The sequence below is a fragment of the Anabas testudineus genome, chromosome 22 (assembly GCF_900324465.2).
Source record: "Anabas testudineus chromosome 22, fAnaTes1.2, whole genome shotgun sequence".
Lineage (NCBI taxonomy): Eukaryota > Metazoa > Chordata > Actinopteri > Anabantiformes > Anabantidae > Anabas > Anabas testudineus.
In genome coordinates, this window is record NC_046630.1 from 8,910,371 (window position 1) to 8,937,865 (window position 27,495).

General features: G+C 42.7%; 1 protein-coding gene across 2 annotated transcripts; it reads right to left on the bottom strand.

The window, feature by feature from the left end:
* Positions 1-416: 416 nt before the first annotated feature.
* On the bottom strand, positions 417-27,232 carry dync1h1 (dynein, cytoplasmic 1, heavy chain 1). 2 transcript variants are annotated; one of them, XM_026339235.1, is made up of 78 exons: positions 26,840-27,232; positions 25,531-25,618; positions 25,222-25,395; positions 24,819-25,074; positions 24,517-24,703; positions 24,158-24,429; positions 23,809-24,036; positions 23,045-23,698; positions 22,500-22,922; positions 22,230-22,409; positions 21,933-22,082; positions 21,661-21,807; positions 21,383-21,523; positions 21,071-21,247; positions 20,761-20,871; positions 20,557-20,676; positions 20,212-20,451; positions 19,858-20,013; positions 19,640-19,753; positions 19,439-19,549; positions 19,137-19,346; positions 18,896-19,042; positions 18,644-18,810; positions 18,314-18,487; positions 17,533-17,887; positions 17,245-17,439; positions 16,876-17,158; positions 16,686-16,786; positions 16,406-16,565; positions 15,936-16,176; positions 15,654-15,837; positions 15,341-15,553; positions 14,934-15,172; positions 14,693-14,849; positions 14,382-14,606; positions 14,072-14,302; positions 13,801-13,941; positions 13,472-13,705; positions 13,005-13,211; positions 12,761-12,882; positions 12,482-12,647; positions 12,199-12,362; positions 11,969-12,098; positions 11,718-11,851; positions 11,487-11,601; positions 11,239-11,400; positions 10,866-11,080; positions 10,553-10,757; positions 10,285-10,458; positions 9,991-10,110; positions 9,733-9,853; positions 8,839-9,034; positions 8,353-8,470; positions 8,051-8,266; positions 7,750-7,962; positions 7,473-7,600; positions 7,181-7,334; positions 6,943-7,089; positions 6,612-6,762; positions 6,237-6,490; positions 5,960-6,094; positions 5,781-5,875; positions 5,508-5,682; positions 5,278-5,353; positions 5,022-5,182; positions 4,805-4,916; positions 4,652-4,712; positions 4,443-4,566; positions 4,211-4,324; positions 3,946-4,116; positions 3,580-3,797; positions 3,356-3,459; positions 2,118-2,326; positions 1,784-1,937; positions 1,499-1,641; positions 1,244-1,412; positions 982-1,106; positions 417-868 (listed from the first exon to the last, which is right to left on the bottom strand). In XM_026339235.1, the coding sequence occupies exons 1-78, from the start codon at positions 27,087-27,089 to the stop codon at positions 740-742; spliced, it is 13,923 nt and encodes a 4,640-aa protein (XP_026195020.1). In that variant the 5' UTR covers positions 27,090-27,232; the 3' UTR covers positions 417-739. The 2 variants fall into 2 exon arrangements, with proteins under 2 accessions (XP_026195020.1, XP_026195019.1); XM_026339234.1 differs by lacking the exon at positions 8,839-9,034 and adding an exon at positions 9,204-9,399.
* Between the last annotated feature and the right edge of the window lie 263 nt (positions 27,233-27,495).

A 27,495-nucleotide genomic window follows, 5' to 3' on the forward strand; every position in this document is an offset into this window, starting at 1 on the left:
TCTTACTTGAACTCTGGTTCCAGGTACTTTGTTACCTTGTCCACAGGTCAAGAAATGAACTGGAATCTAATAAAAAAGTTAAACCATCTATGCAAATTCTAATGTTATACAACAACCTAATTACAGAGGATAAGGGATTCCCCCATAGAGTCCAAAATAGCATCAAAAATAGTATATTCTCATTAAAATAGACCTTTCGTCTACTATAAAACCCAACCATGCTTATCCTTTCCTTCCTGGCACATATGGCAAAGTTTCTCTGAAGGCAATGTGGTAACAAGGACCACAGTGCATAAACTCAGTATTCAATGGAAAGAGGTCTACATGAATATGTCTGTTCTCTTGGGACAAAACGTACACAGCATGTGATATTTAAAATCTCACATTTACTAGAACAGAAAGACCACACTTATTAATGCAGTTCATGACCTTCTGACTTTATTCAATCTAAAAACATACCGATTCTTTCATAAAAACAGGTTTTCCTCTCAACTTTCCTTGTCCACATTTCATTTTCTCTCCATTTACCATCTGACAACATTTCTTTGACCTTCTAAAACACCTTCTCAAAACACTACTGGTTACATGTTCATTACTGCTCTACAAACATTTCTATGTTTAATAATGGAATGCAACAAACTACATACTACACTTTAAATGGTTGTTAGCAGGGTATGAATGTAAGATTAAGTAAGGTTTAATCAAAAACCCTCAGGTCTTAAGGAATGGCCCGTTTCATTTACTCTGTGCACAGGATGGCAACTCCACGCTCATAGAAGCTGTGAGGATCTTCCTTGGTGGCAATGTCAAAGTCAACAGTGAAGATAAGGTCGGATCTGGTGAAGTTCAGGTATACTGGAAGAGTCACCTGAGAAAAATAACAACATGTGATGAAAAAGCCAACACCAAAGCATTCTAATGGGCCAAATCCTCCCTAACAATTAAAATTATTTGACACATGTTGTGTATTCATATTCTTACCATGTGCCTCTTCTCAGCATTGCCTTGCTTGATCCAGCGAAGCTGAGTGAGCGGCAGCTCAGTGGAGATTGATGCGGACAGAGACAACTTGTTGTTGGCACAAGTAGCTCCCTGCAGTTTCAGGCCTGGAAGGAACAGTAACATTTCATTAAAACCTTTAAACTAGAGAGATGGAGTATTAGAGGAGCAGTTCTTTAATACGTATATTAATGTATTTAAAAATATAACTGTCAGTCTGTATTCTTTGCTCTTATTGTTTGACCTTTGATGCCGAAGCTGCAAGCATCCAGAGCAGCACCCTGCACAGTGGTGACATTGACTTCCAGACACAGCTCTTCCAGAGACCAGCTGTTTGCCTGAGCCACATACTGGCGAGTTGCAGTAATATAAGCCTCTGGTACAAACAGACTGCCCAGGCAAACATGGATGTTCTAGAGAAGGAGAGACAAAGGAAAGTGGTAAGTAACAATACTGTAAGTGAGTCTCGACTACAAACACCAATATTCTACCTAAATACCTTCAGTTCCTTTGCACCCCCACTGGCAGCTCCCTGGGAGATCTGCTGCAGCTGTTTGATTCGCTCACTGAAGTCTGCCACCCACTGGATCACAGTCATAGACACTGGAACTGTGTAACGACACCAGCTGCGAGGCAGGATTCCTGCAGAAAAGGTTTATGACAGCTATTCACTTCAAGTATAAGACAGTAAGATGTTTGATGTGTTCAGTGGTTTCCCTGTATTTGTGTATTTCATTTCATACAAACAAAACAAAAGTGGACAGTAGAAAAGTAGGATTTTTACCTTTAACAAGGTCGCTGATGAGTGTACGCAGGTAGTTGGTCTGCTTCTTTTTGCCCTCACACACTTGAACCACATCGGACAGATCCTGACGGACCTCCTGCAGCATCTTTCCGCCCATCTTCACCTCACGCTCAAAGAAGCGGAACAGCGGGTCCTGGTGTTTGTGTGTTTGGACAAAGTAAACATTAAAGCAGACACACAAAAAAATAAAAGCATGTGCATATTCATCCACTAAAATTCAACCCTTTGCCTTTCACCATTTTAATTTTACCACTTGATACTTGAAGCCTTAAGGCTGCTTACCAACCGGCTTTCATCTTAATTCTGCCATTACCTTGATGTTCTCCACAGTGCGTTTAAGTGGATTGACTGTTTGGGGCATGAGGTGCAGCCAGTTGCAAGCAGTTGAGTGAAGGGTTCTCATCCAGGCTGGCTGGGCATCAGATGTGGATGAAGTGCGCTCCTTCTTCTCCGTCTCATAGGCAAGGTCATCCTCATCCTCCAACATCTGCATTTTCAGCATCTTACCCATCATGTCAGTGCCTGCACAGCCCAGTGAAGGGAGCAGCAGAAGGACGATAGGAATGGGAGTGGTGGAAGACAAGGCCATGATGGGAGGTAGGGGAAAAGAAATTAATAGTGGAACAAAGAAACAAACAGCTTACCTTAAGAAAGTGTTAATACAGGGTTTGATTTACAAAATAAAGGAATTATGCCAGACAAAAAAAAGAGGTTTACACTGGGTAAGACAAAAGACACTCAAGGTTTCAGGCAACATTTGCATCAAATGTAACATTCAACATAATTCCCAAGAAGACAAATTAAGTGCATTCTTGAATGACTAGGCCTGTAAATAAAATGAACGTAAGAACTCTAGTAACTCAAGTCTGAAGGAAAATAAGGATGAGGATAAAAAAGGAGTGGAGTGGAGGGTTGTCCAAGGGATAGATGCTTCAGAGGTGGAATAGTAGGTGTGGAGGTGTGGAAATCAATTGGACAAGCCAGGGAGGGAGAATATGATGCTGGAGCTAAGGGAAGAGGGAGGCAGGTAGATACTTGTAATCCTAGTCTAAAAATGGAGTGGGGATAGCATCTTAGCAAAGCAACATGATGGCTGTGAAATACAGCTGCTGGAGGGTGAGGTGACGCACACCTCCTCTCAGGCAGAGTACCTTCGAAAGTACAATGGCTATAACTACAACTAGACTACAACTACACAGCTAAATGGTATGGCTACCTATGATTAAGCTATTTGTGAAACCATAATGAGAAGATGAAAGATTAGCAGAGAGAGCACCATGAAGATGCTCTTTCCATTAGTGTCTGCTTTTCCAAAGCCAACTTTGGAAAAGCAGACACGAAAAGACGCTGCGATGTCCTACTGCACTGAGTCCCTGTAAAGGAAAGCATTAAGACACTGGAATAGAAAGAGACAGATGGTTAATGATGTGCTCTGTGGAAACATGACATATAAACAGATGGCCAGAAGAAGAGGAATCAGGATTTGCTTTGTTCTGGCTCCTGTGACAGAACACAGAGTGCAGATAATGGAGATGACCAGTTGCAGCCTACCCTGAGTGGTGAGCAGGACCTTCTCAGCATTGCTAGGCAACCCAAGCCAAGATGGAGTCTGAGTGTCTGGAAGCATCTCTACCCAGTGCATGAACTCCTCACGTCTGTAACAAATGATGGTTAAAATCATAGTTAACTGGTCGTGGTCGACAGATCATGGCCTTTCTATTTTCAAAACATACAAGTGGTTTAATTTTACAAGCTAAGAATGAGCCACTACTCACCGAATGCCATCAGGCATCTTAATGTCCTTGTGTCCATCAACCTTGAGAGCCAGTTTGAACTCACTATCAAAGCTTCCTTTGGTGAAGATGCGATCCAGGAAGGTGTTGAGCAGACGCTGGTCAAACTCATTGTCGATGCGACCACCGTAGATGGACTGGGCCATCAGAGTTTTCAGAGCTGCCCAGGGGATCTTATCTGGTGCAATGTTCTGACGACCCTGTGAATGTGTACAGACGTAGTGTGGCAAGAAAAATCATGGTTTTAGCACACTACCAACACCGATCCTTCAGGATTTTACATTCACAAGAAATACGTCTTATACCGACACATTTATAGCAGTGTGTATGTTTTTGCAACAGACTGACCTTAGCGGTGTCATCAAGCCAGGTGTCAACTGTGTCACAGGCAGAGCGGAGATCTGACTCTCCAAACTCATATTTCTTGGACCAGCCCAGTGGAGCATAGCGCAAACGCTCCTGGATGACAGCATGGAACCAAGCCAACAGGAAATAGAGACGGGCACGCTCGTTGGGAGCCTGTAGAAAAATTCAGTCATTCAGACAACAAATGAGTTGGAATTGTGCCGACAGGACTGGGTTACGTTTTTGTTTTGGTGACAGTTTATGTTACCTTGCACATGCGAGCCACAGGTATGCTGCAGAAAGTCCTGAGCATGTTGGCCTTGACACCAGGAGGAGGCTCAAACACAAAGATACGTCCAGCTCGAAGCAGATTCACTGGCACCTGGCAGGAAAACGTAGTACACAGTGGGACTAGGTGAGAATTGATTCATAGCTGAGCTGTCACTGAAGTCTTCAGTGAATATAAAATGTTGGTCATGGTCATGTGCGATGTGGTTTACTTTGGGGTTGATTTCCATTGTCAGGAAGAGCCTGAAGCTGGCATGTGGCTGCATAGAGTGGAGCTTCTTCTCCAGCTGCATCAGCCAGCCAGGGGCCAGGTGGACGTTCTCCAACATCACCCACCTACACAATGAAAATAGTCAGGATAGAAATACACCAACAAACAAAACAATTTGCACATTGCCACAAATTTTCAAACATCACTCACCTGCCAGACTTGACAGCAGTATTTATGTCTCTGTCAGCCTTATTGAAGCCCTCAGCTGAACCTGTAGTACAAGAACACAGACATTTACATTATGCTCACTAAGCTTAGCAGGATCTTTTATTTGTACGTTTAAAGTACAAATTGATTGTTTACCAATAGAGATAGAGGTGATTTGTTTGTTCTGCTCAGCTGCAAGATCTCTGACCAGCCCGCTGGCATCATACCCAGGTACAGAGCACATCAAAACTGGAGTGCTGGGTTTCACCTAGAGACACAGGACAAGAGAGCAAAATCAGAAAATAATTCAACAGGATTGACAACAGCAAATATTTCTGGAGTTAAAAATGATTGACTTAATATTATTCATCACCTCACTGTCCACAATATTAGCCAGGTCCAGAGGCTGCTCAATGATGCTCATAAAGGCCTCTCCCAGAACCTTTGAGACAAAAATATGTGACATGGCCAGCAGACGGTCGGGGCGGAAGGCCTGAATCAGCAACATCTGGTGCACTGCCTGACCAATGGGAGCTGGAAAAAAAATTGAATACAAAAAATATTTAAATCATGAGTTACTCAGCCCTATTGACAGTGCTAATTTTCAAATAATAAACTTATATACTCACTAGACTGCTTCTCCTCTGACCACAGATAAGGAACAGCCAGCTCTGGAGTGTTGCTCTCAATCCACATAAAGAATTGCTGAAATAAAAAAAAAAAGGAAAGAAAGTGATTATCATGGTCATCTTATTCAAACAATGTTTATGGGGTTGCAGATAAATACAAACATATGCAGACACAGATTCTGATTAATATCAAGATGTAGCAACAAAACAACAGTAGTGTCAATACTCACCTCATCAGCCTCAACTTTAGCCACCAGGTCTTTGAATGCTGGCAGGCGGCTGAGGCGGACCATGGCCTCACTCTGATCAGAGGTCAGACCTTTTACTTTAGGCAGTGAGGTGCCGGTCAGAACAATCTCCTTCCCACGCAGGAAGTGCTGGAACTCTGCATCATATGACGGCTCACTGCAAATAAATGGATTGAAATGCAGGGGATTAAAGATGACTGATAATATTAAGAAACCTTGTTTTAAGTCTTGTTTTATTTAATATTGGTGTCTTACCTGGTCATGCCCTTTAAGCTGATTTTAGCCAGCAGCATGGCAAATGTGATGTGGTCATGGTGCAGCATACCTCTAGCTACCCTGTTGAACGCCACCTACATTCACGTGGACAAGCAAATATTTGTCCATGACCCTCATAAAAGTCTATTTTATTTAATAAGAATAGAAAAGGTCTATACCTGGAAGAGATCCTTAGTGATGAGAGCGAGTCTCTGTGAATGGTCACTGATACTTTTGAGGTTCGGATTCTCGTACAACACCGTGTGGTAGGTGTCCAGGAAAAAGTGAAGAGAGTACTGATACAGAAAATGCATCTGGAAAAAATAGGCAACAATCTTAGGTTAGGGTGCACATGGTGTGGAAATTTAACTCATTGATTGCAGATCAGCATTAGTCAGACACATTTAGAGAAAAGGGAAAAAAAAAGATATTGTAGCAAGTGAGATGTAGACTGACCTGGTTGAGAGCCTCCATAGTGAAGTAGATGCTGCTGCAGGCAGAAGAAAGAGACAGGTATTGCTGCGACACTGCCTCCACCTCAGCCATGACGATATCGGTCTCCTCCACCTTCCTTGTCACCTCAGCTGCCTCCTTCTTCAAGTTCTCTAGAGTAGTTATGATGGTGTCATCATCAAGGATACGGCCCTTGACCTCATTGAGGGCCTGCAGCAGGGATTTTTCCAGCTGGCGGAGACGCAGCTGGAACTCACCTAAGAGACAGGAAATAAGTCATTAAAGGGATTTCTTATTTCACATAACCATGACGCGAGTCTAAATTATTGTAGGTTCCTCTTAGTGTTCATTCTGTTAGTATGTCTGTTCTGGTCTCACCCTGCAGTTTGAGGAGATCAGAACGTTTCTCATCCACATCAGGCCTCTCAGCCTTTAGGACCTCGTTGAGACACTGGCTCTGCAGACTGCTGCGTGTCACAGTGAAGTTGACAAATGTCACACGAGAACACAAGTCTGGTGGGAACTCGACCTGCACATAAATAGGACACAACATTGATTAACTTCTTTGTACCATCTTTGTATCATTTTAATGAGTGGTAAACTATATTCTAATATCTAAATAAGTGCCTGTTGATGACTGATTATTTTCGTTTTGACTTTGTCTTTGTTTAAATTTCTTTAACAATATGTAGCAGTCGTGAATCCTCACCGTTGGGTCTCGTGTGGAGAGGAAGATGACAAACGAAGGTGACAGATCAATGTCCTGGTCTCCAAGAGTGATGAGGACACGCCCTCCAGTTCTGCGGACCTCTCTGTTCAGCACTGGGTTCAGGATGGGGTCGTAACTTTCAACATCCTTAGGGGAGGTGGAATATAAGACCATAAATATACAAAGGTGGTGCACACTGAACACATAGAAAATGTTGTAATAAAATAACCACTCTTACCTGGACCAGCAATGGATTTCCGAAACGCAAAGCACTCTCCAAGTTCTTCCTGAAGGCATCATCCAGGAAACTGGTTCTGGTGATCTTACGGTCTTTGTACTCATTCATTATGAACTCTGTGGCTTGGCCTGATGGATCAATGATAAGTGGGTACCTAGACAGGAACATGGTATAGAATAGATCAGTATGGCTGTATAACCAGCTCATGATCAACTAATGCTCAGAAATACAGGTAATAATAGCAGTAACAAAACTGACACATACTGCAATGCAGATGAGACACGATACTGACCTGTTGAACCTCTTGAGCATGATGGCATTCTCAGTACAGAGGTCATCAGCTGGAAGAGAATTGGCTTGCCAGCGGAGCCTCTCATCAGCGTTTGACAGATACTCGGTTCTTGCAATATCCGTACGGAACTAAGGAAGAATTTTAGGACAAGTGGATTTAGTAATTACCTGATTGTGTAACTGTACTATACGTGACAGATATGAGAAGGACAATTATCAAACAAGCAAAATATCACATACAATTTCTACTTCTAATTCTACTTTAGAATTTGAAGTACCTGAATGTTGGCCTGCTGTAGGTGGTGAGACCAGGTAGTGAACAGGTTCTGTCTCATCTGTTGTTCAAAGTACCCAGCATAGGTAATGAAGGCTGCAGAAAGCAGACAGTCTCCAGCAATGGTGGACATCTGGTTCTTGAAGGTCTCACTCGTCTTCTCCCAGCGCTCCCTTTCAGCTGACAGACTCTTCAGTAGGGCTGTGCTGCGATTGACCTGGAGGAAAGACCAAGAGTTGAGCAAAGTGAAGCTGAAGATTCTTCAAATAACACCACAACCAGGCACCAGTTTGATGAATTGTTACCTTAGCCTCAACTGCAGCCAGGTCAGCTTTAATGGCCTGGGCTTCTGAGATGAGTATGGCATACTCCTCCTTGTAGCGAGCGATGCTGGCCTCCAGGTCTCTGATCATCTGCTCCACCTCCTCTGCCTTTGTCTTGTTGTCTGTGGCATCATCCTCAAGTTTCTGCAGTTCATTGCGCAGAGGCTCCACACGCTTCAGCATGTCAGCGTAATTGAGCTAGTGGAAGGACGCTGTATATGTTAAAGGGGTACTCTATTTACGCAATTATAATTTTAATTTGTATATTGTTTGTAGTGTCTTACCTGAGCAATTGCCCATTTCACCATAGGCCCACAGGCCAGTGAGGCTCTGTTGACTTGGTCGTAGTTGTAGCTTGGGTTGGAGAGATAGTTCTTCTTCATCTTCTCCCGAATGGAGTCACTGCATAAAATAGAACCAAGCAAACAGGTTAGGATACGGCAGCCCCTTTAACAGCCAAATACTTTAATGTCACAAATCAATGGAAATTAAATAGGGATAAACTGAGTATTGTGTAGGTTCATTAAAACTTTGTTTAGTTGGGAAAGGGATGCAGTTTATACTATAACAAGGACAACTAACAGGAAAGGGTTCAATAACCACAAGTTACCGTGCATTCATGATCTGATTCAACAAAATAATCCAAACAGACTGTATTCCAAAAACCTAAAATCAAGTAACAATCACAGGTGTCTTTGATTAATAAACTGATTAAATATCATTTGAACTTCCATTAGATAAAGTCTAAACAGACATTTTGACACCGGTACCTCATTTCCTCAGAGGAAAAGTTGACTATGCTGCTGATGAAATTGTCCCTGATAATAACTTGTCTGATTTTTTTCCAGTCATTGGTCTCCTCGCCAAGCATAAGGCAGATAGACTCCAGGGCCAGTTTGACTGCAGCTGGAGGATTGGTCATAGCCCGTACTTCTACTAGATGCTGCCGCTTAATAGAACTCACAGCTAGTTAGGTAGAAGGAGGAATGCGTTTTAAAGAAATAGGCAATAAGAGGAGGGAAGTATGGGGAGAGTTTAGGGCACGAGAGGGGAGGGAAGGAATTTGAAAGTCAGAGAGAAAGAAAAAGGGAGCTCTTGAGTTAACAGTTTTCAAATACATTCTCTCTTATTTCACCTGATTTCTTCAGCAGAAAAGTTAACAATGGTGGGAATGAAGTTCTCTCTCATGATGATGGATCGGATCTGCTTCCAGTCAGTAGTGCTCTCTCCCAGGAGCAAGCAGATGGACTCAAGGGCCAGCTTCACGGCTGCTGGTGGATTGGCCATGGAACGCACCTCCACCAGGTGCTGCTTCTTAATGGACTTAACAGCTATCAACATCAGGTGAACAAGGTGACGATTATGATAAGGAAGGAGCAGTGATGAGGGGAGGATGCAAGTGAAGATCAAGTAGTTAACAGGAATCCCGTACACCAGAAATAAGCATCAGGAAATATTGTAATAAAAAAGAAAAAAATATTAAAAGAACAATAAAATACGATGAATAACAATAATCGTCCAATAATCTCCTGACTTATGTAGATGTACAATACACTGCAATGAATTCATATAGTTTGATTGTTAACCAAAGTATGTAACAAACCATTTCTCTATGGAAACGTTTCATATAACATACTTGGATGTGAGTAAATGAACCACTGTACCATTCTGAGCCTCAATGACAGCAGGCTCCACCTGGTCCAGGTCCTGTTTGACTCTCAGCTGTTTGTCTTTGATCACCTCCTGCTGCTTGTACACTGCTTCCTGGATCTCCTGGCTCATCACCTGGAAACACATAAGCAAATGTACGTGGTTCGATAAATCCAACTCTCTGTAATACATAGCTATAACAATCCCATCTACAGGTAAACAGCATTTTAAAAATGATTTTATCACCAGTGTGATTGTCTTCTAGGACAAACCTTTTTCTTTTCAGCCTCCTGCTGGTCTTTGACCATTTTCTTCAGCTTGTCGTTGGCTGCAGCGTTCTTTGCCTCCAACTCCTGGCTCTTGATTCTCAGGTCACGACGAAGCTCCTCCACCTAATGAAGCAGCATAAGTGCAATCAGGAAGTTGTAAAAGATTCAATGCTAACAGAATGACAATTCTTGGTTTGTGGGGCCTGAATTTTTTTAGGTTGAGACAAACAAGTGAAATAAAATGGTACTAAACTGTATGCAAGCACGTTAAATGAAGGAAAATAAAAATTATTTTACCTGATCAACAGTCTCCTTAATCTTACGAAGACCAACGTTGAGGTGCATCTGCTGCTCTTCCAACTCGCTGCGTTTCTCATTGAACAGGTTGGCATACTGGTTAATAAAGTCCAGATAGTGGCGAGGAGTAATGGCCATCGTGTGACCACCTCGCTTGGCCAGACGGTTGTTAGCCTGTTAAGAATTAACATTTGAAGTAATATTTCCAAATGTGCATTTTCTGCCAAAGCAAGTCACAATCTTCAACTACCACTGCAACTATCTTTACCTGGTGAAGTGTCTGGTGTACAAACACACAGCCATTGACGATAGCCTCGCGATGAGATGGTGGCTGAGGCAGTTTGTCATAGACAATGGGCATGTAGTCTGGCACCTTGTAGTTTGGTTTTTCCAGATCCATCTTGCTGGTGAACTCCTTACCGACCTGATAAAGAGCCTCTGTGGACCAGTCTCCAAACCAGTTCAGCACACACCTGGAATAGTGGAGAGTTTTTATTTACCAAAGAAACTCCACAATTACAAGTATTTCCTTAATTTCTTGACATCTATGGATGCAGAGTGTTTACACTATGTCTCTATACCTGTTGAAGAGGGCAGGAGATGTGGCAGCTCTGTCCTTCAGGCCCTCGGATGACGGGTTCATGGTGAAAACCACATGGAGGTTTCTGATGACCTGGCTGGTGAACCACTTATACAGCTCCTCATGTGTGTCTAGCATCAGGCCCTCTTTCTGGGCTCCCTCCTTACACTGAGTCATCAAGGTGGCATACTCATCTCCTTCAAACAGGCCAGGAACCTACATGTTACAGTTAACATACATTAAGAACCAGAACATTTCATGAACAACAGGCAAATGCATTGTTTATCTTGGAGAACAAAAATACAGTTTCTTCAGTGAGAAGAGAGGTCAACAATAAAAACTGCTGCTTTACAACTCTGCAGGCAGAAAACTACCTCTCCGTTGGCCAGCAGTGTGTTCATTCTCTCAAGGAAGCCAGAATCCAGCACGTTGGACTCATCCATGATGAATGCAATCTTCTCGTTCTTGCAACCTGAGCGACGCAGAACCGTACGAAGATCCTCATCGAAGTCCTCTCCAGTGTATTTCCTGTGTACCTGATAGCACATATACAAGCAAAATAAATACTCACAGGCAAATAAACAAATATGGCTCTAAATATATTTATAAGCATTTTACCAACCTTGATTTGGTAGACACTAAGTCCATTCATCCAGGCTACAAAGCGAGACAGAGTTGTTTTTCCTGCCCCACTAACACCAATCAGTAGGAGATGGCCCTGAGGCTGACGGAAGATTCTACAGAAACATATAGGCTACACTGTTAAAATCATCTCACAAAACAAAGATAACAATTGTGAATTTCTGAAGTCAACAAGCAGCACTAATCTAAAGAAGCTCCAAGGCTTACTCACCGATCAATCCTGAGGACATGGTCCAGCACCTCGTTGAACAGCACCAGTGGGACATCCAGCTCCTCTTCATAAAAGACCTTCAGACGGGCCTTTACATAGTCCCTCAACTCCTCTTGTTCCACAGGGATGTAGTCCTGCATCCACAAAGAAGAAACTCATCGAAATTAAAGTGCTGAAGTTCATAGGTACATTCTAATTTCTCATTTCCAAAACATTAATATGACAGCACTTTTGAGCTGTTGCTAGTTTACCTTGGACAGCCAGTTGCTGTATAGGATAGGTCTGTTGAGACCCTTCTCCTTATCAATGTTGGGGAAGTGTTTGAGAGCAACCATGTCGATGTTTTCATCTGTCCATCTTCTCTCCTCATCCCCAACCAGCCTGAAATACGGTTTCACATTGTTGAGATTTTACTCACACTCCTAACAATCTCAGGAAAATCATTACTCTTTCATAAAGCTTTGATAAAACTTGCACATACCTATCCTGGAAGAGGCGAAGTGCCTCATGGGCCCATATTCGGATAAGCCCCTCAACAGGCAGAGTCTCAAGAGGCCGCAAAGCCTCAAAGATACCCCTCACCCAGCGGGTCATCTCTCTGGGAGAGTAGATGTAATGGGGTTGGGTGTCCTGGGTGAACCGCTCCTGCAAGTGAAAAGGGGATTAAATAAGTAGTGTCATCAAAAATTAACAATGTAAATTAAGACTTGTAATAAGAACATTAAAATCACAATATCCTCCTTTTCTTCTGTCTGTTTATTTACCTGAGACATTGTGTAAAACTCAACCATAGCAGCAGTAAGAGGCTCGGCATAGGTACGTAGAGAGGGGATGAGGCGCAGCATGGCACGATTGAATGTTCCATAAATCTGGGTGAGAGAGGCTGGGCCTGGATAGTCCACATACACCACAGGAACGTGACGCAGAAACCTAACATAACATAGGTGCTGTTAGGCACTTGGCATATGTTGTGTATTTTTAAGTGCAGAAATTGAATTGAAAGTTGAATATGTCCTGGTCAGATGAGCAGTCTGTGCATGTACCTGTGTGTCAGAGGCTTTCTGCCAGGGTCAGTGGGAGGATTACAGGCTCCAACAAACTGGATCCTCTCCAGTTTAACCCAAGTCTGATCTGACGTACGATAGAAACCTCCATGTTCCACCATCTGCAAAAGGAAGACAAAGGATCTCTTAACATATAGTACATCACAATATATGGCAAAATTATTTGGAAAATGAATCAATTATGCTGTTACATTTGTAATTATTTGCAAACATTTTATCAGACCTGTCTGATGAAGGAGATGACTCTCTGTGTGCCGTATTTGTCCATGTCTGGAAGATTGATCTCATCACAGAATAACACCAACCACTTGCCCAGCTGGACAGGGGCGAGGACCACACCGTTGGGGGTGCGGCGATACTCACAGTAGTGATCAAAGGTCTTCAGCAACAGCTCTGGGGTGGTGGCACTGGAGAAGTTGAGACCCACAACCTTAAAAAGGAGGAGGAAATTTAGTAATTAAATATTTTGTCAATTACAAAATATTGTTCTCTTTATTCAGTTATTCTGAAATTCAGAATAACTGAATAAAATCATTTACAAATTACCTTTTAAATTTTACACAATAAAAAAAAAAAAAGATAAATTTCAAACTATGCACAAACTTTCTGCAACATTCAAAGCAGTAGAGTGATGTAAACATTTTTTAACTTAAACACATCATCCAAACATTCTTTTAGCTGGTCTCTCACCTCCATATCAGGCAAAGCCCTGAGAGCACTGAACAGGGTCATAGTTTTTCCAGACCCAGGAGGACCACACAGCACCAGTGGCTTGTGCTCTGCCAACCATGTGTAAAGCAAAGCCTCGTGGCGAACAGTGTCCAGGGTGGGAACCACAACATCAGGGGATGCCACCTTGTGGGTCTCTACTTCAATCTGGGGTACCTTGCCCTGCCAGGACTGCCATTCACCTGAGATGCAAACCTAAATGGGAAGAAAACAAAGCAGTGGTCATTTTGAAAATGTACAACTAAAAGCTACGGAACATTAGACTTCCTTTTAGCACAACAAGGCCATACCTCATAGTCAATGATTGGGACATTGGGAGCTGAGGGGAGGGGCACGGTGGTGATACGACGAATGTACTCCCCAAGCTCAGCCCTCATCTTTAGTCGTCCATCACCAGAGAAGGACCAGAGCACGGCGTAAATCAGATATCTCTGCAAAGAGATACATGAACAGTTTTACTATAAAATACAGTTTTGCAGTGATATCGTGTTCCAATTTGATACAAGAACAGCAACATGTAAGATTGTGTCAGGTTCAGGAGAGGAGAAAGCAGAGTCTTACCTGCATGTATCTCTCCAGCTGATCAATAGGCATTGGGAAATCAGGGTGGTTGTTGTTGTACAGTGCCACATTACGGCAGGCCTGATGTAGCATAGAGCACAGGGAACCCAAGCAGCGCAGGCGGGTAAAGTCCATGATGTGCTCCATCTTGGAGGCATGCTCCAAGGCCTTGATCACCAGACCGGTAGAGGTGAAGTAAGGCTGCAAGATGGCTGCAGAATCACGCTGAATCTACAGAAAACAGAGTACATCATCATTAAAGAAGAAGTGTTTGACACGTCATGTTTTTTTTGTATTTTCCATCATTTACCTGCAGCATTGGTGATGCAGCCTCTTCTTCGTCTTCTGTGCCCTTCCTCTTACGCTGAGCTTCATCCTCTCCCTCATCTAATGGAATGCTGCGAAGGCGAGCCAGGAAGTTGTTGAAGATCATATCAGTGCTGAGGACATCCTCACTAAACCAGACCATACCACAGCGAGACACAGTGGCCAGTGTGGCATATTTCAGGTCCTGCACTTCAAACATCACACGCACCTGTGGAGAAACTCAGGGTAAATAATTTTCCTTTCACAAGACCAGATTTTTAAAAAATGCCTGGGTTTTAGGTACTGTGCTTTTACATTTGGTGGCAAGCTGAGACGCTCTCCATTGGGCAGGGTGAGCAGCTTGTTGTCATCCAGCACTGAGTTGAGATTTTCAACCCATTCAGGGTCAACATCACCATCAAAAATGATCCACTGACGCTTCTGCAGTTCTCCTCGAACATTGTCAATGATCCTAAAATTTTGTATTAAGAATTTTACTTAACATTCAAATTTTGCTAAATATGTTTAAATAAACAAACTGTGTTAAAGAACTCACTTCCTGAGAATGTGTGTGAACAAGCCATCTGTCCATTCACGAGTGTTGGGGTCCAGGGTTCCATATAGATGGTCCTTGCTGATGGCCTTGGGGTCAATGATATGAGCCACACCTTCAACACCCTCGAGTCTCTCCAGGGCCTTGAGCAGCACCCTCCATGCCATGGTTTTCCCACTACCTGAGGGACCCACCATCATCAGACCATGGTTGATCTGTGTGATTTGGTACAGCTGGAGCACCTGGAGGAGGTTGCAAGAAAAACACCAGAACATTAAAGTCACCTGAATATGGCAGAATTTAATTGTGACGATGACCAGACATCAGTGTCTCTGGAGGCTGAAACATGGCTCTATAATACTACATATAGATGGTCTAAATAAACATTTTAAACCAATTCAGCTACATACCTTCTCCACCCACATGCTGCCCACATCATCACCATCTCCATAGGTGAGATACATCTCCCCGCAGACCTTCTTCAGCTCCTCCCTCAGAGCAGTCATTTCTCCACGCTGGTACTGGACTCCAGGGAACACATCTGACAGCAGGCTGAACAGCAGCGGTATGTCCTCTGCCACCAGCTTGGGAACCATTGTCTCACACACACTCTGGATGAGGATCTAAATAAAGAACATAAAATTAAAATAACCATTCAAATTTCTGCTTCTCAAATGATACAGAAAGTTAATTTGAAAGCTCTACATTTATAATTGTTCATACCTCCTGTTCAGGGAGGTTCTCTGCAATGTCATTCTCATCTACATCCTCTCCACGCTCAAGCTTTTCTCTTTTGATCTTCTGAATGCGCTCACGCTTGACATTGCCAGCACTAATTAGCACACTCTTCAGAGCTCTCAAGCCAAAATCATAGTGACTCTGAGATGACAGCTGCTCATCGCACAACCTGAAAGAGGCAAAGAATTAATTCAGAGAAGAAACTAAAAGTAACTAAACATTTTCTCTAAGCTATTATTACATTTCTTAGACAAACATGGTGCATACTTGAAGAAGGGCACAATCTTCTTAGCGAGGATCTCTGCAGTGCGGAAACCTTGAGAGTAGAGCATAACCTGAGCGATGAGCTGACGATCAGGTTTGGTCATGGCCAAGCTGCGGAAGAGCTTCTTCAGATTGTCTGGCAGGTTGGAGCGTCCAGCATAACCAGGGTTCATGGTGATGAAGATTGCCATGTCTGGGCTCACCTTCACCTGCTTGTTCAGGAGCTCTGTGGTGACTGGTACACCTAAAAGGGTGACAGATTACAGCTTCTTCACACAGTTCACATGTAGAATTAAGTCAATACTAGTGGAGAACATGGAGACAAAAATCTACTGTCTCAACTATGAATAATGCTTCTCATAATTTTCCTCTCTGAGAAAGTTCTGGATCCCTCTTGGCAATTTGTGTTTAACAATAGCAAGTTTGTATAATACTCGATATCTTCATTTTATGACACCCATGTTCCAACTTACTCCTGTCTCGGTTGGGGTTGCTATGCTCCCTCAAAGCCACCTGGATGTACTGGACCTGCTGGGAGACAGCAGACAGCATCCTCTCTTCCAAACGGTTGAACTCATCAAAGCAGCCCCAGGCTCCAACCTGACACAGACCCACAAAGATACGACCCATGGCCTAAAGAAAAACAAAAAGAGAAGATAAATAAAAGGTCAATTCAATGACAGATTATTGTTTTGATTCTGTGAACGACAATGCCTATAAATAGACCAAAAAAACCTGAAAACAGTCATGTACCTGGAAGTCAAATGTCTCATCACAGTTGAAAACCAGAACAAAGCGGCCAAGCTGGTGACCAAGGGCTTTCACTGACTCAGTCTTTCCTGTGCCGGCAGGACCTAGATGACAGAACAATCTCAGTTAAATGAAAAATAGTACTTTTTGCAAAAATAATTATTCATCTCTTGTATGTAAAATCATTCCTTACCAAAAGGTGAGCCCCCAAGACGGGCCTCCAGAGCCTGGGTCATGGTCAAATAGCAGCGGTCTGTCAGAGGGGTCTGGACAAGCTTGTCCTGGACACCCAAATATTCAAAGCCATAGTTGAACTTTGCATTGGCCATCTGAATGGACAGCTGTTGCAAGACATCTGTCTGCTTGGGGTCAAAGTAGAAGCGCATCTGGCTGAGCCATTCAAAGGACTTGGGGTTGTCAATCTTGTTCTTGATCAGCGTTCTGGTTACATCTCGTTGGTGCACCATCTCTGTGATCTGTGAGGGAAAATGACAAAAACTTCAGTTTTGAAGTTTTCATAAGTTATTTTTAAAATCTAGTTTTATACAGAAATCCCACTGACTAGGTGCTCTAGTTTCCTCCTGCGGAGTGGGGGCTGCTCCATCAGCACAGTGTCAGCCAACATGTTGAGGGTGGCCTCCACATTTGACAGCACTCCCTGCATGGGTGTCATGTCCCCGCCACCAGAAATCGTGGTCAGTGCTGACTCTATGTTCTCAGACCAGGCGATCTGCGTGGACAGGACCACCAGCTGGGCCTGTGCAGATTAAAATAAATAAATAAAATGAATTGTTGCCATGATTTGCATGTATATAATGTATAGCAAAATTAAAATGCTCTCAATACTAACCTGGTAACGATCAATCCAGTTAATGTACTGTGTCAGGTCACTGGCTGTGCCCTTGTTGAAACCTGTGACTTCTGTGACAGACTCAGCTAGCAGCTTGGCCAGTGTCACCCTCATCTCCTTCTCCACCAGAGTCAGCCACTCGTTGATCTTGGGGTGCTCTGTGATAGAAACTGGTGTTTTGTAGAGAATCTCCTCACCTTCACGGGACGAGATTCCTAGCACCTCAGTGTTGTCCTCATTAAGCAGGATGCTGGAGACTCCCGCAAACATCTTTTTGAAGTGTTTCTGCAGTTTGGCCACATTTTTGCTGTTGCCGATGATCTCAAGCAAGTCCTCGTCTCCGACGAAGTAGAACCTATAGAGAGAAAAAAAGACATTAATAAATTAAAGTTCTTCATTCTTTAGGTTAGCTACACTAAATGGTCAAACACCAGTGTCAGCATCAACAGTGAAGAGGACACTTCAGGATGCTGGACTTCATGGCAGAATTGCCATTGAGATGGGCAAAAGAGCACAGACATTAGACACTGGAAGACTTAAAAGTGTTATCTTCAGATGAGTCCAAGTTTGAGGTCTTTGGATCAAACAGAAGAACATTTGTAAGATGCAGAACAAAAGAAAAGATGCTAGAACTGCTTAATACCTTTAGTCAAGCAGTGCGATAGTCTAAGGGGGTGCTTTGGAGGTGGTAAAATAGAGTGATAAATAAAGTGATCCCAAACTTTTGAGTGATAGTGTATATTCTCTCCTTCAATTTGCTCTGCATCAGTTATTTTACTACCTGGGGAATGACGATCGCTCTCTTTCCAGGTATTCTCCAAGAGCTTTCTGAATTTTTCCCAGAAGGTCAGCCAGACGCTCCAGGGACCTCTGTACTCCTTGTATGTTCAGTACATCCATCACTAAAGGAGATTTTGTCACCTTCTTCATCAGTGCCAGGAACTCTGTGCTGATACTGTAGGGTAATAAACAGAGAAATGGCATTAAGTTACAGTAGGAAATGTTATGGTAAACAGTATTACCAATAAAGTAATACTGGTAATCCCTTTAAATTTTGAAGAAGAATTTACAGATAGGTTCAGGATTGTTAAATTTAGGGATCTTTGTTTACCTCTGGAACCTCTGGGTTTCTACAGGCAGCAAATGTTTGATGTCAGCACTGCCTGTGAAGATGCCTTCCAGATAGACCCAACGACGCTGGACATCAATCCAAACATCAAACAGAGCCATGATCCGATTCAGCTTGTCTTCCCAACTCAGGGCATCTTCCTCAAACACCTGTGAGGAAAAAAAGAATGCAGTTCTAAAACAAAATACACCAATTAATAATTCAGACTAATGATTGAAATGAATTTTTTTTTACCTTGTAGTAAGGTGACAACTTCATAGCAGACACGCTATTGATGTGTTCTTTGACTTTGTTGAAGAGATCATCCCATCCTCTGATCAGACGACACTTGTTCTGATAGTTAACCAGGTCAAGTTCATACGAGTTCCACACTTCACGGATCTGAAATGCCATAAGAGGAACTGTTAATAAGTTGTATATAAAGATGTAAATCACAACAAAACTAAATAATCTTTTAAGGATAAGTCATCTTCACCTGTTTGAGGAACTCCTCCAAAGCCATCTCTCCCTGTGCTACCAGGAGAACATCCTTCACCACCATCTCATTCTTTTGCAGATCCACATCCCAGATCTGTCCCAGGGTTAGCTCTGACAGCACCCAATTCACATGCAAACGTTTCATCAGCTGCTTCCAGTGGCGGTCTTTGAGAGCCTCTGATTTGAGCTCAATCACCAGCATGTTAACCTGTGAAAGAAACAAATAGACAATGAATTGAAAATCCCATTAGGCAAATATTCTGCTTCATGTGGGCAGGAAAAAAAGAAGAGTTGTCCAACCTTCAGGTATCCTTTAAGCAGCCTCTGGACATATTCGTAGGAAGCATACTGCCTCAGTCTAGCTTGGAAGTTCTTCAGCTGGTTCAGAAGAGCATCCAGACTCTGACGAAGCTACAAACACATAAAACCATAATTGCAACATAACTTGACACATTTATAAACAAACTGTAGTCATTTGGATGCTTAATGTGCATATCTTACCTTGCGAGGCTGTACAGAGACCCATGGCTGTTCTTTCATCTGGTCGATTTGTTCCCAAACCTTAGACAACTCAGACCACACCTCCTTCAGGTCATGCAACTCCTCTAGTGCCACCTACAAATAACCACAAACACCCCCCCCCCAAAAAAACAAAAAAACATATTAGAGCTAAGTCATGCATGAATTCATCTTCATTTGAAGAGTGTGTGCAGCTTTACCTGCACCCTCTCTTCACTGCCACTAAGCAGACCAGTATCCGTGAGCTCCAGGGCCTCTTTAGCACGGGCACACTTCTCTCTTTCAACCTTCAAACGGCCAAAGTTGCCTTCGTAGATGGTCAGAGACTGAAGAGCCTCCTCTGGACGCAGGTTACCCTGATGGAACAGTTAAATATTGACAAATGTCAAATTAATGGGAAAAAAATGAAGACATTTAATGAAATTACCTTAGATGACTAAAATTCATATTAAAAAGTTTTTCTTATTCTACTAAATTAGCAGCTGTATCCAAAATAGTACAAAAACTTTGAGTTTATTACAGCAAATTTAATAACATGCCTCAGTCTCACTTACGGCAACTGGTTTTGTCTTCTCCCAGTCATTGAGCAAGTCAGTCGTGCGGTTTTCCACAGCTTTGTCCTCCTGGACAATCTTCATCTGCAGGTTGGCCACCTGTTGCTGGATAGCTGTGTCTTTGCGCTTCATTATGTCACTGAAGGCACCCCATTCTCCTTCAATATTGTCAATGTAGAGCCAAGAAGGAGGGAACTGGAATCTCTGTTTCTCCAGCAAACGCTGCCCGTTACGGAATAACTAGAGGCAAAAGGGGGCAAAATTATAGTTAGAACCAATTGTTCTTAAATTATGCAGTTAGACAAATAAACAAAGAGAAGAATAATTAATGTTTGAAGTACTTACATCCACATTTTTCTCAAACTGTTTAATCTTGCGCTTCAAGGTTTGTACATATGTGATGAAGTTGACCGCATCTGAGGTGCTAGCTGTGTCCACAGAATGTTGCTCCAAATCTTGGCGGGACTAGTCAGGGAAAAGAAAACGTGATTAGAAAGGAGATCTAGTTCACTGTAATAAACTTCTATACATTGTGAGTGTACATGTTACCTTGGAAATCTGGGCATGGAAGTCCTGCATGTTCTGTCCAAGCATCTGTCCAAACTTGCTGAGAACCTCTTTGTGCCAGGAGTCATACTTCAAGTTAACCTTGGATTGGACCTGTTGTGGACACAAATACACACACATTTAATATGGGAAGTTGGAGTCGCAGGAAAGCAGAAATACTGCACTGTGATTACAAAGGATTTGTATAAATTAGGATATGTACATAGAGGCCTATTCCTTAGCTTTTTTCAAGACTCTGTTAAGATTGTTAAGATTTTCATATACAACAACTAAAACTGAGACTCATCATTACCTTTCCATAATCGATGACAACAGGTCCAAACTCTTTCCTTGTCTCTGCATTGTCAAAGGTTCCACGTGCTTTGCGGATCTGGACCAACAAGGCCTGCCACTTGGTAAGGTCTTCTCCCAGGCGGTTATAGATGTTTTCAGCTTGCATGTCCCACAGGCACTGGTATTGCAGCCATACCTGGACAAAACAAAAAACACATAACAGTGCAATTACTTACTGCTAATGTATCTAGTCACACAATGAAGTTCAAGCTGCATAAAAATTATGAAACAATGTATTTGTATTGTTAATACTGTACAAGGTGGCTCTTACCTTAACATACTGCTCAACCTCACTGACAATATCTTCCACTGCATTGTAGGCCTCTTCTAAAGCTGCAGGGCCGTCTGGCATCCTTGTCAAGGCATTTCGGTAGAACTTCTCCTCCTCTGACAGCTCGTAGTGGACACCAACCTGGTAAAGAACAAGTGACTTTCTTAGATAAAACAAAAGTAACAGCAGTGTAAACACATTTTGCCATCATGTTTTATTAGGGGGCACTTTCTTAATCATGTCATCAGTATCACATACAAACTATTTAACTTGCCCACCTGGTATCTCTGACTCTGAATTCTGGGAAGCGAAAGGATGACCATCTTCCAGGCAAACATCTCCTGGTAGAGCTTGTAGCGGCAATCTTCAATTGGTGGGTTTAGGTAGATGACCTGGTTAGTAATCCTCAGCTCGTGGACAACATTCTGGGGATAAAAAAAAACAACAGAACAGTCAGCTCTCTTCAGATATTCAGTTAGTTATTAACATATACACAACTAACAAAAAAGATGGAAAAAGGCAATACAGAGTCACTAGTCACAATTCTGACCTTGATCTTAGGCTCGCCTCCAGGTTTGTGGCTCATTTGTGGAGCCTCTGTGTCCATGTCCACATCAGCTTTGTCCTCTACCTGTCCACGGAGCACCTGGGTCCAGGCCTTAAGGCCAGCTTGTAGACGCACTCCAAGGATGCGTTCAATCTAAACAACAACAAAAACATCTGTGCTGTTAAAGCTATCCAGAAGTAAAGAAACAAAAGCTTCAATATTCCCCTTCAGACATATTTTATTCAGTTATCTAACAACCATGAGAATAACAGGTAATTTTTGCTGATTTGTGGTACCAACCTCAATGTCAAGCTTGTTGACCCAGATGGGCAGGTTAGAGTATGAGTGCAGATTGAGATCATCCACAGCCTTCTGCACTCGGTTGAGGATGTCTGAGAAGGTCTTGTTGTCAAACATGCAAGTATCCAGAGAGCGGACCTCTAAATCTATTTTCTCCTCAATCAGCAAGAGATCATCCACCTGAAAACATACAGCAGAAAAAAAGTTTGATCAAGTCTCTAAATATACAGAAGGCACAATGTTGATTGGTCACAATGCCTCCACACTGACCTTCTCCTGGAAATTAAAGACAGTCTCAGCCAGCCTCTGAACATATGGATCCAGCTTGTAGGATTCCCAAACCAGAGTGATGCCTTCAGTAATCAGAGCCTGAACCTCTTTCTTGAGCCCAGCTACCAGCAGGGAGATAGATGACCTTTCTTCCACCTTCTCACAAGTGCGCTCATAGGTGCGGACGCTCTCAATCAAAGAGATGGCAAATGGGTACAGCTGGTTGGCTTGGTGGGCTTTGTTGACAATGGCCAAAGGAACACGGAAGCTCAGCCACTTCAGGTTGCGGACCTCCTTGGACAAAGTGATGATCTCTGGCAGAAAGTTGACTTTAAGCTTGAGCATGTTTCCTGTGCGTCCTCGGGCACGAGTATTTTCGATGGTGAAGATGCGGCCAGATACACCAAGGTTACGCTGTTGGACCTGTTTGACAAAGAAAGCAATGTGAGTGATTAAAAATCAATAATCAGATCAATAAGCAAATCGATATAATTTACAAATACTAAGAAATCATAGAAATGCAAAAACCATCATAAACTCCATACCTTGCGGGCCCAGTCATCAAATATCTCTTGAGTGTTGAGTTTAGCCCTGAAACTATCTCCATCCTGCTTCAGCTTCAGTCCCTCCACATGGTTCTCCCAGCCTTTTCCCAGAACATCCTCCACTCTCTTCATGTATGCAGTCAGCTGACGGTCAATTTGCTTGGCCCAGATGATGGATCCAGATACAGGTGGCAGGTCCCGGACATGGCTCATCTTACAGGCTTGGCTCTGAGGATACTGCACTTTGAACTTGTCATGCAGTGACTCTATGTCATCTTTCACACGCTGGATGAGCTGCGTCTGATATTCCCGGATTGCACCACGGATGTGGGGGCGCACAAACAAAGCATTGAAGCGGGAGAAGATGCGGAACATCTCATTGGCGTTCTTGGCGGTTCCCAACTGATCACGCAGGCGGGCAGTAATACGGGTCTCCACACGGTCGATGCGCTCATCGTAACGCTTCATGGCAGCTTCCCAGGCTTCCATGCCTTCCTTAGACACATCCAGACCATCAACCTCTTTGACATTCTCATATGCCAGGTTAACCTCCTCAATAGCATTAGCATCAGCTGCATCAAAGAGAACACCAGCAACCTTCATATCTTGAGGCTCAACTGTCTCCCCAGGGGCATGCTGTGGCACAGCGGAAACCTGGACACAATCAGGTGCGAAATTCATTCATTACTTTAAGTTAAGGTCCCACAAAAGGAGAATATTCAAATAACTGTAACTTTATACAGAAGACCACAGTGGAATTTTACCTGAGGCCTTAGCACACGGACAATGACAGCTCTCAGCTGCTCGTGCTGTCTTCTGAAACGTCTCATGTGGTCGAGACGGGACTGGAGCTTCCTGTGGGCAGGGCTCAGACGCCACACCATTTTCAGGTTTTCTTCCCTCTTTCTCTTCACAATATCCCTCAAGAGCACCTGAAGTTTCTCATACTCATCCTCCCAGGTCTGGAACACTTCAAAGCAAGCTACCATCACCTGCACACAGAAAATGAAGGGGCATTTATGAAAAAAAAAAAATCTTCAGAGTAGATTAATTATGCATATACTTCAGGAGAGTAAACACAATAGGTTTCAGTTGAGATCCAACCACACAGACCTTTTCAAATTCTTCATAAGCAACGTGCATCAGCTTTCTTGTGCCCAACACCTTGAGGAGTTGGGAACTCAAATCCCTGGAGATAGCTTCTACCAAACGCAGTGCTCTCTGGATAGGATACTTTGTGTTCCTAATCTTTTTCAGATGAGTAAATATGGCCATCAGAGCTTGACGTATTTTATCAAGTTCCGAGGCAGAGAGCAAGTCATTGAGAGGAAAGTCCTTCATTAGAGGATTGTAGTCATTGACAGTTTCCACAGCCTGTTTCAGACCTGTAGGAAGTAAAGTAATAAGAAATTGTGTAAACTGCCAGAAAAGGGAGAATGAGTCATTAAAAGAAAACACTGAATGTTACTCACCAGTGTCAGTGTCAAAGCTCACAGTGGCATGGAAACGTTTGCCATGTTTGAGGATATCCAGTGTGAGCAGAACCTCAGGGCTCTCTCTCTTCTCCTGGATCCTGTTGAGGGCTCTTTCAAGATTCAGCCAGAAACTGATCTCCTGCAAGGCTGTGCCTGAAGCAGGGTCACGATCTAGCTTTGTCACCTGATAAAAGAATGGACAGAAGAGACAAATAAACCAAGAGGTGAATACAAGTAAATGTTACTCCATACACCTGTTATTTTGTTTAAATATCTGATTTTACAGAAAAGCCTATTACCTTTTGGATCTCCCTAATCCAGCGGTTGACTCCAGACTGCAGCTGGTTCAGGAAGGTTGGATCCTCCACCTTGTCACCAAAGTCAGTGACCTTGGGCTTCTCTCCGCGCTCATAGCACTGCTTGGCGATGTTTGTTATGATGGGATGGATGAGCAGGCTGATCTCAGGAATCTCAATGTTCTGCTGCAGGTGGAGAAGGCCCATCTCCAGCTCTGCAATCTTTTTCTCAACAGAGGGAGCCATCTTATCCCCATCTCTAGAAGGTGACGGCAGAGACATTGGTGTTTTGGATTAAATTTCCATTAGTGCCACAGTCAATACCAAAATTCACAATTCTGTTTAATTAACAGAAGATTCTGAAACAATTGATGAATAAAAAAAAAAAAAACACATTCGCACTCACCTGTCTGCCTTGCCAGACTCGCGGATATAGGACTTGAAGAAAGGTGAAACAGCATTGCTGATGAAAGAGTGGAGAGTCTCATAGGGAGAATCCTCACTTAGGGTAAGAACTCGAACCTGGGTTGATATGGGCTTGTCTGCATCAATGACTCCTGTCCTTTTGATCAAAGCCAAACTGCAGAAAGAAATTAGGGAACACGATTAAAGTTGCAGAAGTGGAAGTAAATAAGCAACTTCAACAGTTTTCTTTTCAGTTTTACAAATGGAATTAAATGCTATAGTATTATACCAAACAATACTTTCAATTTACCTGTTGGACTTGATCCCATAGTGTATATCAATGCTAACATTATAGGTTATGCTTTCCTTCTCCTCCTCTCCTTCATCTCCAACATCCTCTGTGTGAAGAATAAAACAGCATCTGTTCATATATTGAATATATAATATGTATATAATGCAGTGAAATATTTGTTTTATACATATATAGTTTTTTATTTAGATAGTGCCATCAGTAATCAGTAATGATACTGTTGTTTGCTTTGGCTTTATAAAAATAACCATCATACAGAACATATAACACACAGGAAAATGTATTGCTTAAGATTTGTGAGACAAACTATGATCTCATTCTAAGTGAAATAAACTGCAACTTACCGAGCATCCATATAAACAGTTTGTTGAAAATGTTCATCATTAGGTCACTAGTAGTGCTAATAATAAGATAAAATATTTGTATACTAGAAACTTATTGTCTGTATATAGTGGAGCCATGTTGCATCATGTCGCAATTTCCCCAAGGGGATCAATAAAGTATTCATTATTATTATTACAATTAGGATGACAGTGCAATTTAACGGCTTGGTCTGCTTTCATCCATCTATGTCCCCGCCTTTCCTGGCTTATGAAGTCATGGCTGGTAGGAAAAGATAGCCATCTGCAGATATTGCACTCTCTGCATTGCAGCATTTATTCTTAGTGCAAATAGACGAATAGGCTGAGGCTGTGGCAGTGAGTCAGTGGCTGGTCATATGCACCATCAAGGGATCAAGGTTCGGCACTTTTACAACATTAGTAAGGATAAACACTTCACTTTGAATTTGCCTGGAAGACACTGAAAATAATGTTTTCTTTGATACCACCCGGTTCACATGATAGAAACCAAAGATGCTGTAAACATGACTCGTAGCCTATTTGCAGATCAAAAGACAAATTATCTTTGAATTTCCACAATTTGTTGGTGCACAGGCTGTGTTTTTGTTAATATTAGGCGTCTGTCATTTTCGTTTTCCTCAGTGTCAACCAGCGTTATTGTTGTCATACTGGTCGTTTTCCATTTCCACACCCAGTGTGGCGCAGCTGACTTACAATGACCAAGCTAGGTTAGCTAGCATCGTTACCTACCCAACTGTCAAATAATACTTATTAAATAAACATTAGCTCGGATAAAATGTTAACGTAGCTAACATTTTAAAGGTTGTTGGTAAATGAATCATTTGCACACATATTGTAACACGCATGTAAGGCTGATATTTACAGTGGAAAGAGAAATGTGTGGAAGCTAACGTTCTTCAAATCAGCTAACGTTGGGTAACGTTCACAACACGTCTTGCTAACTGTACCTTTGAGTGTATTTCTCTGGACCAGGATGGTGTGAACTTGGGAATCAGCCAGAAATTTTTTCATCTGCTCCACGGCGCTCTTCTCCTCCAGGGCGGTTTCCAGGGAGGCCGGGGCCTCGCCGCCATCTTCCAGGAGCAGCGGTACCAGCTTCCGAATGTGCTTCTGCAGCACCGATGTATCGGCGACCGTCTGAACGGCCGACACCTCCATGGTGCCGGAGTTTTCCTCCGTCCCACCGCCGTCAGACATTCTTTGAGGCGGTCAACGACGACTGGTGGCGGTGTGACGGTGAACAAAGGAACAACAATACGTTGAGTGGATGGTTGCCTGTTCTAACGAGCTGAACAGAGGGCGACTGCTGCTGCTGTCAAAACGCCGCAACTGTGGCAGTCAGATTTATTTGCGCAATGGATTGTGGTACTTGTCGTTCAAAGCATGGTTATTTCATTGGGCAAAAAGCGCGGAAAACTACAATACCCATAATGCAGTTGAAACAATCCGATTTTTTTTCTCTTCTGTATTAACCATGTATGACCGACAGGGGGAGAAAGGGAGTTGTCTTCAGAGACTGATGTGTTGTATAAATTCTTATCCTTCTATTTATTATTTCTATTACAACTTTTAATATTACTAATAATTTAGTAATAGTACAATG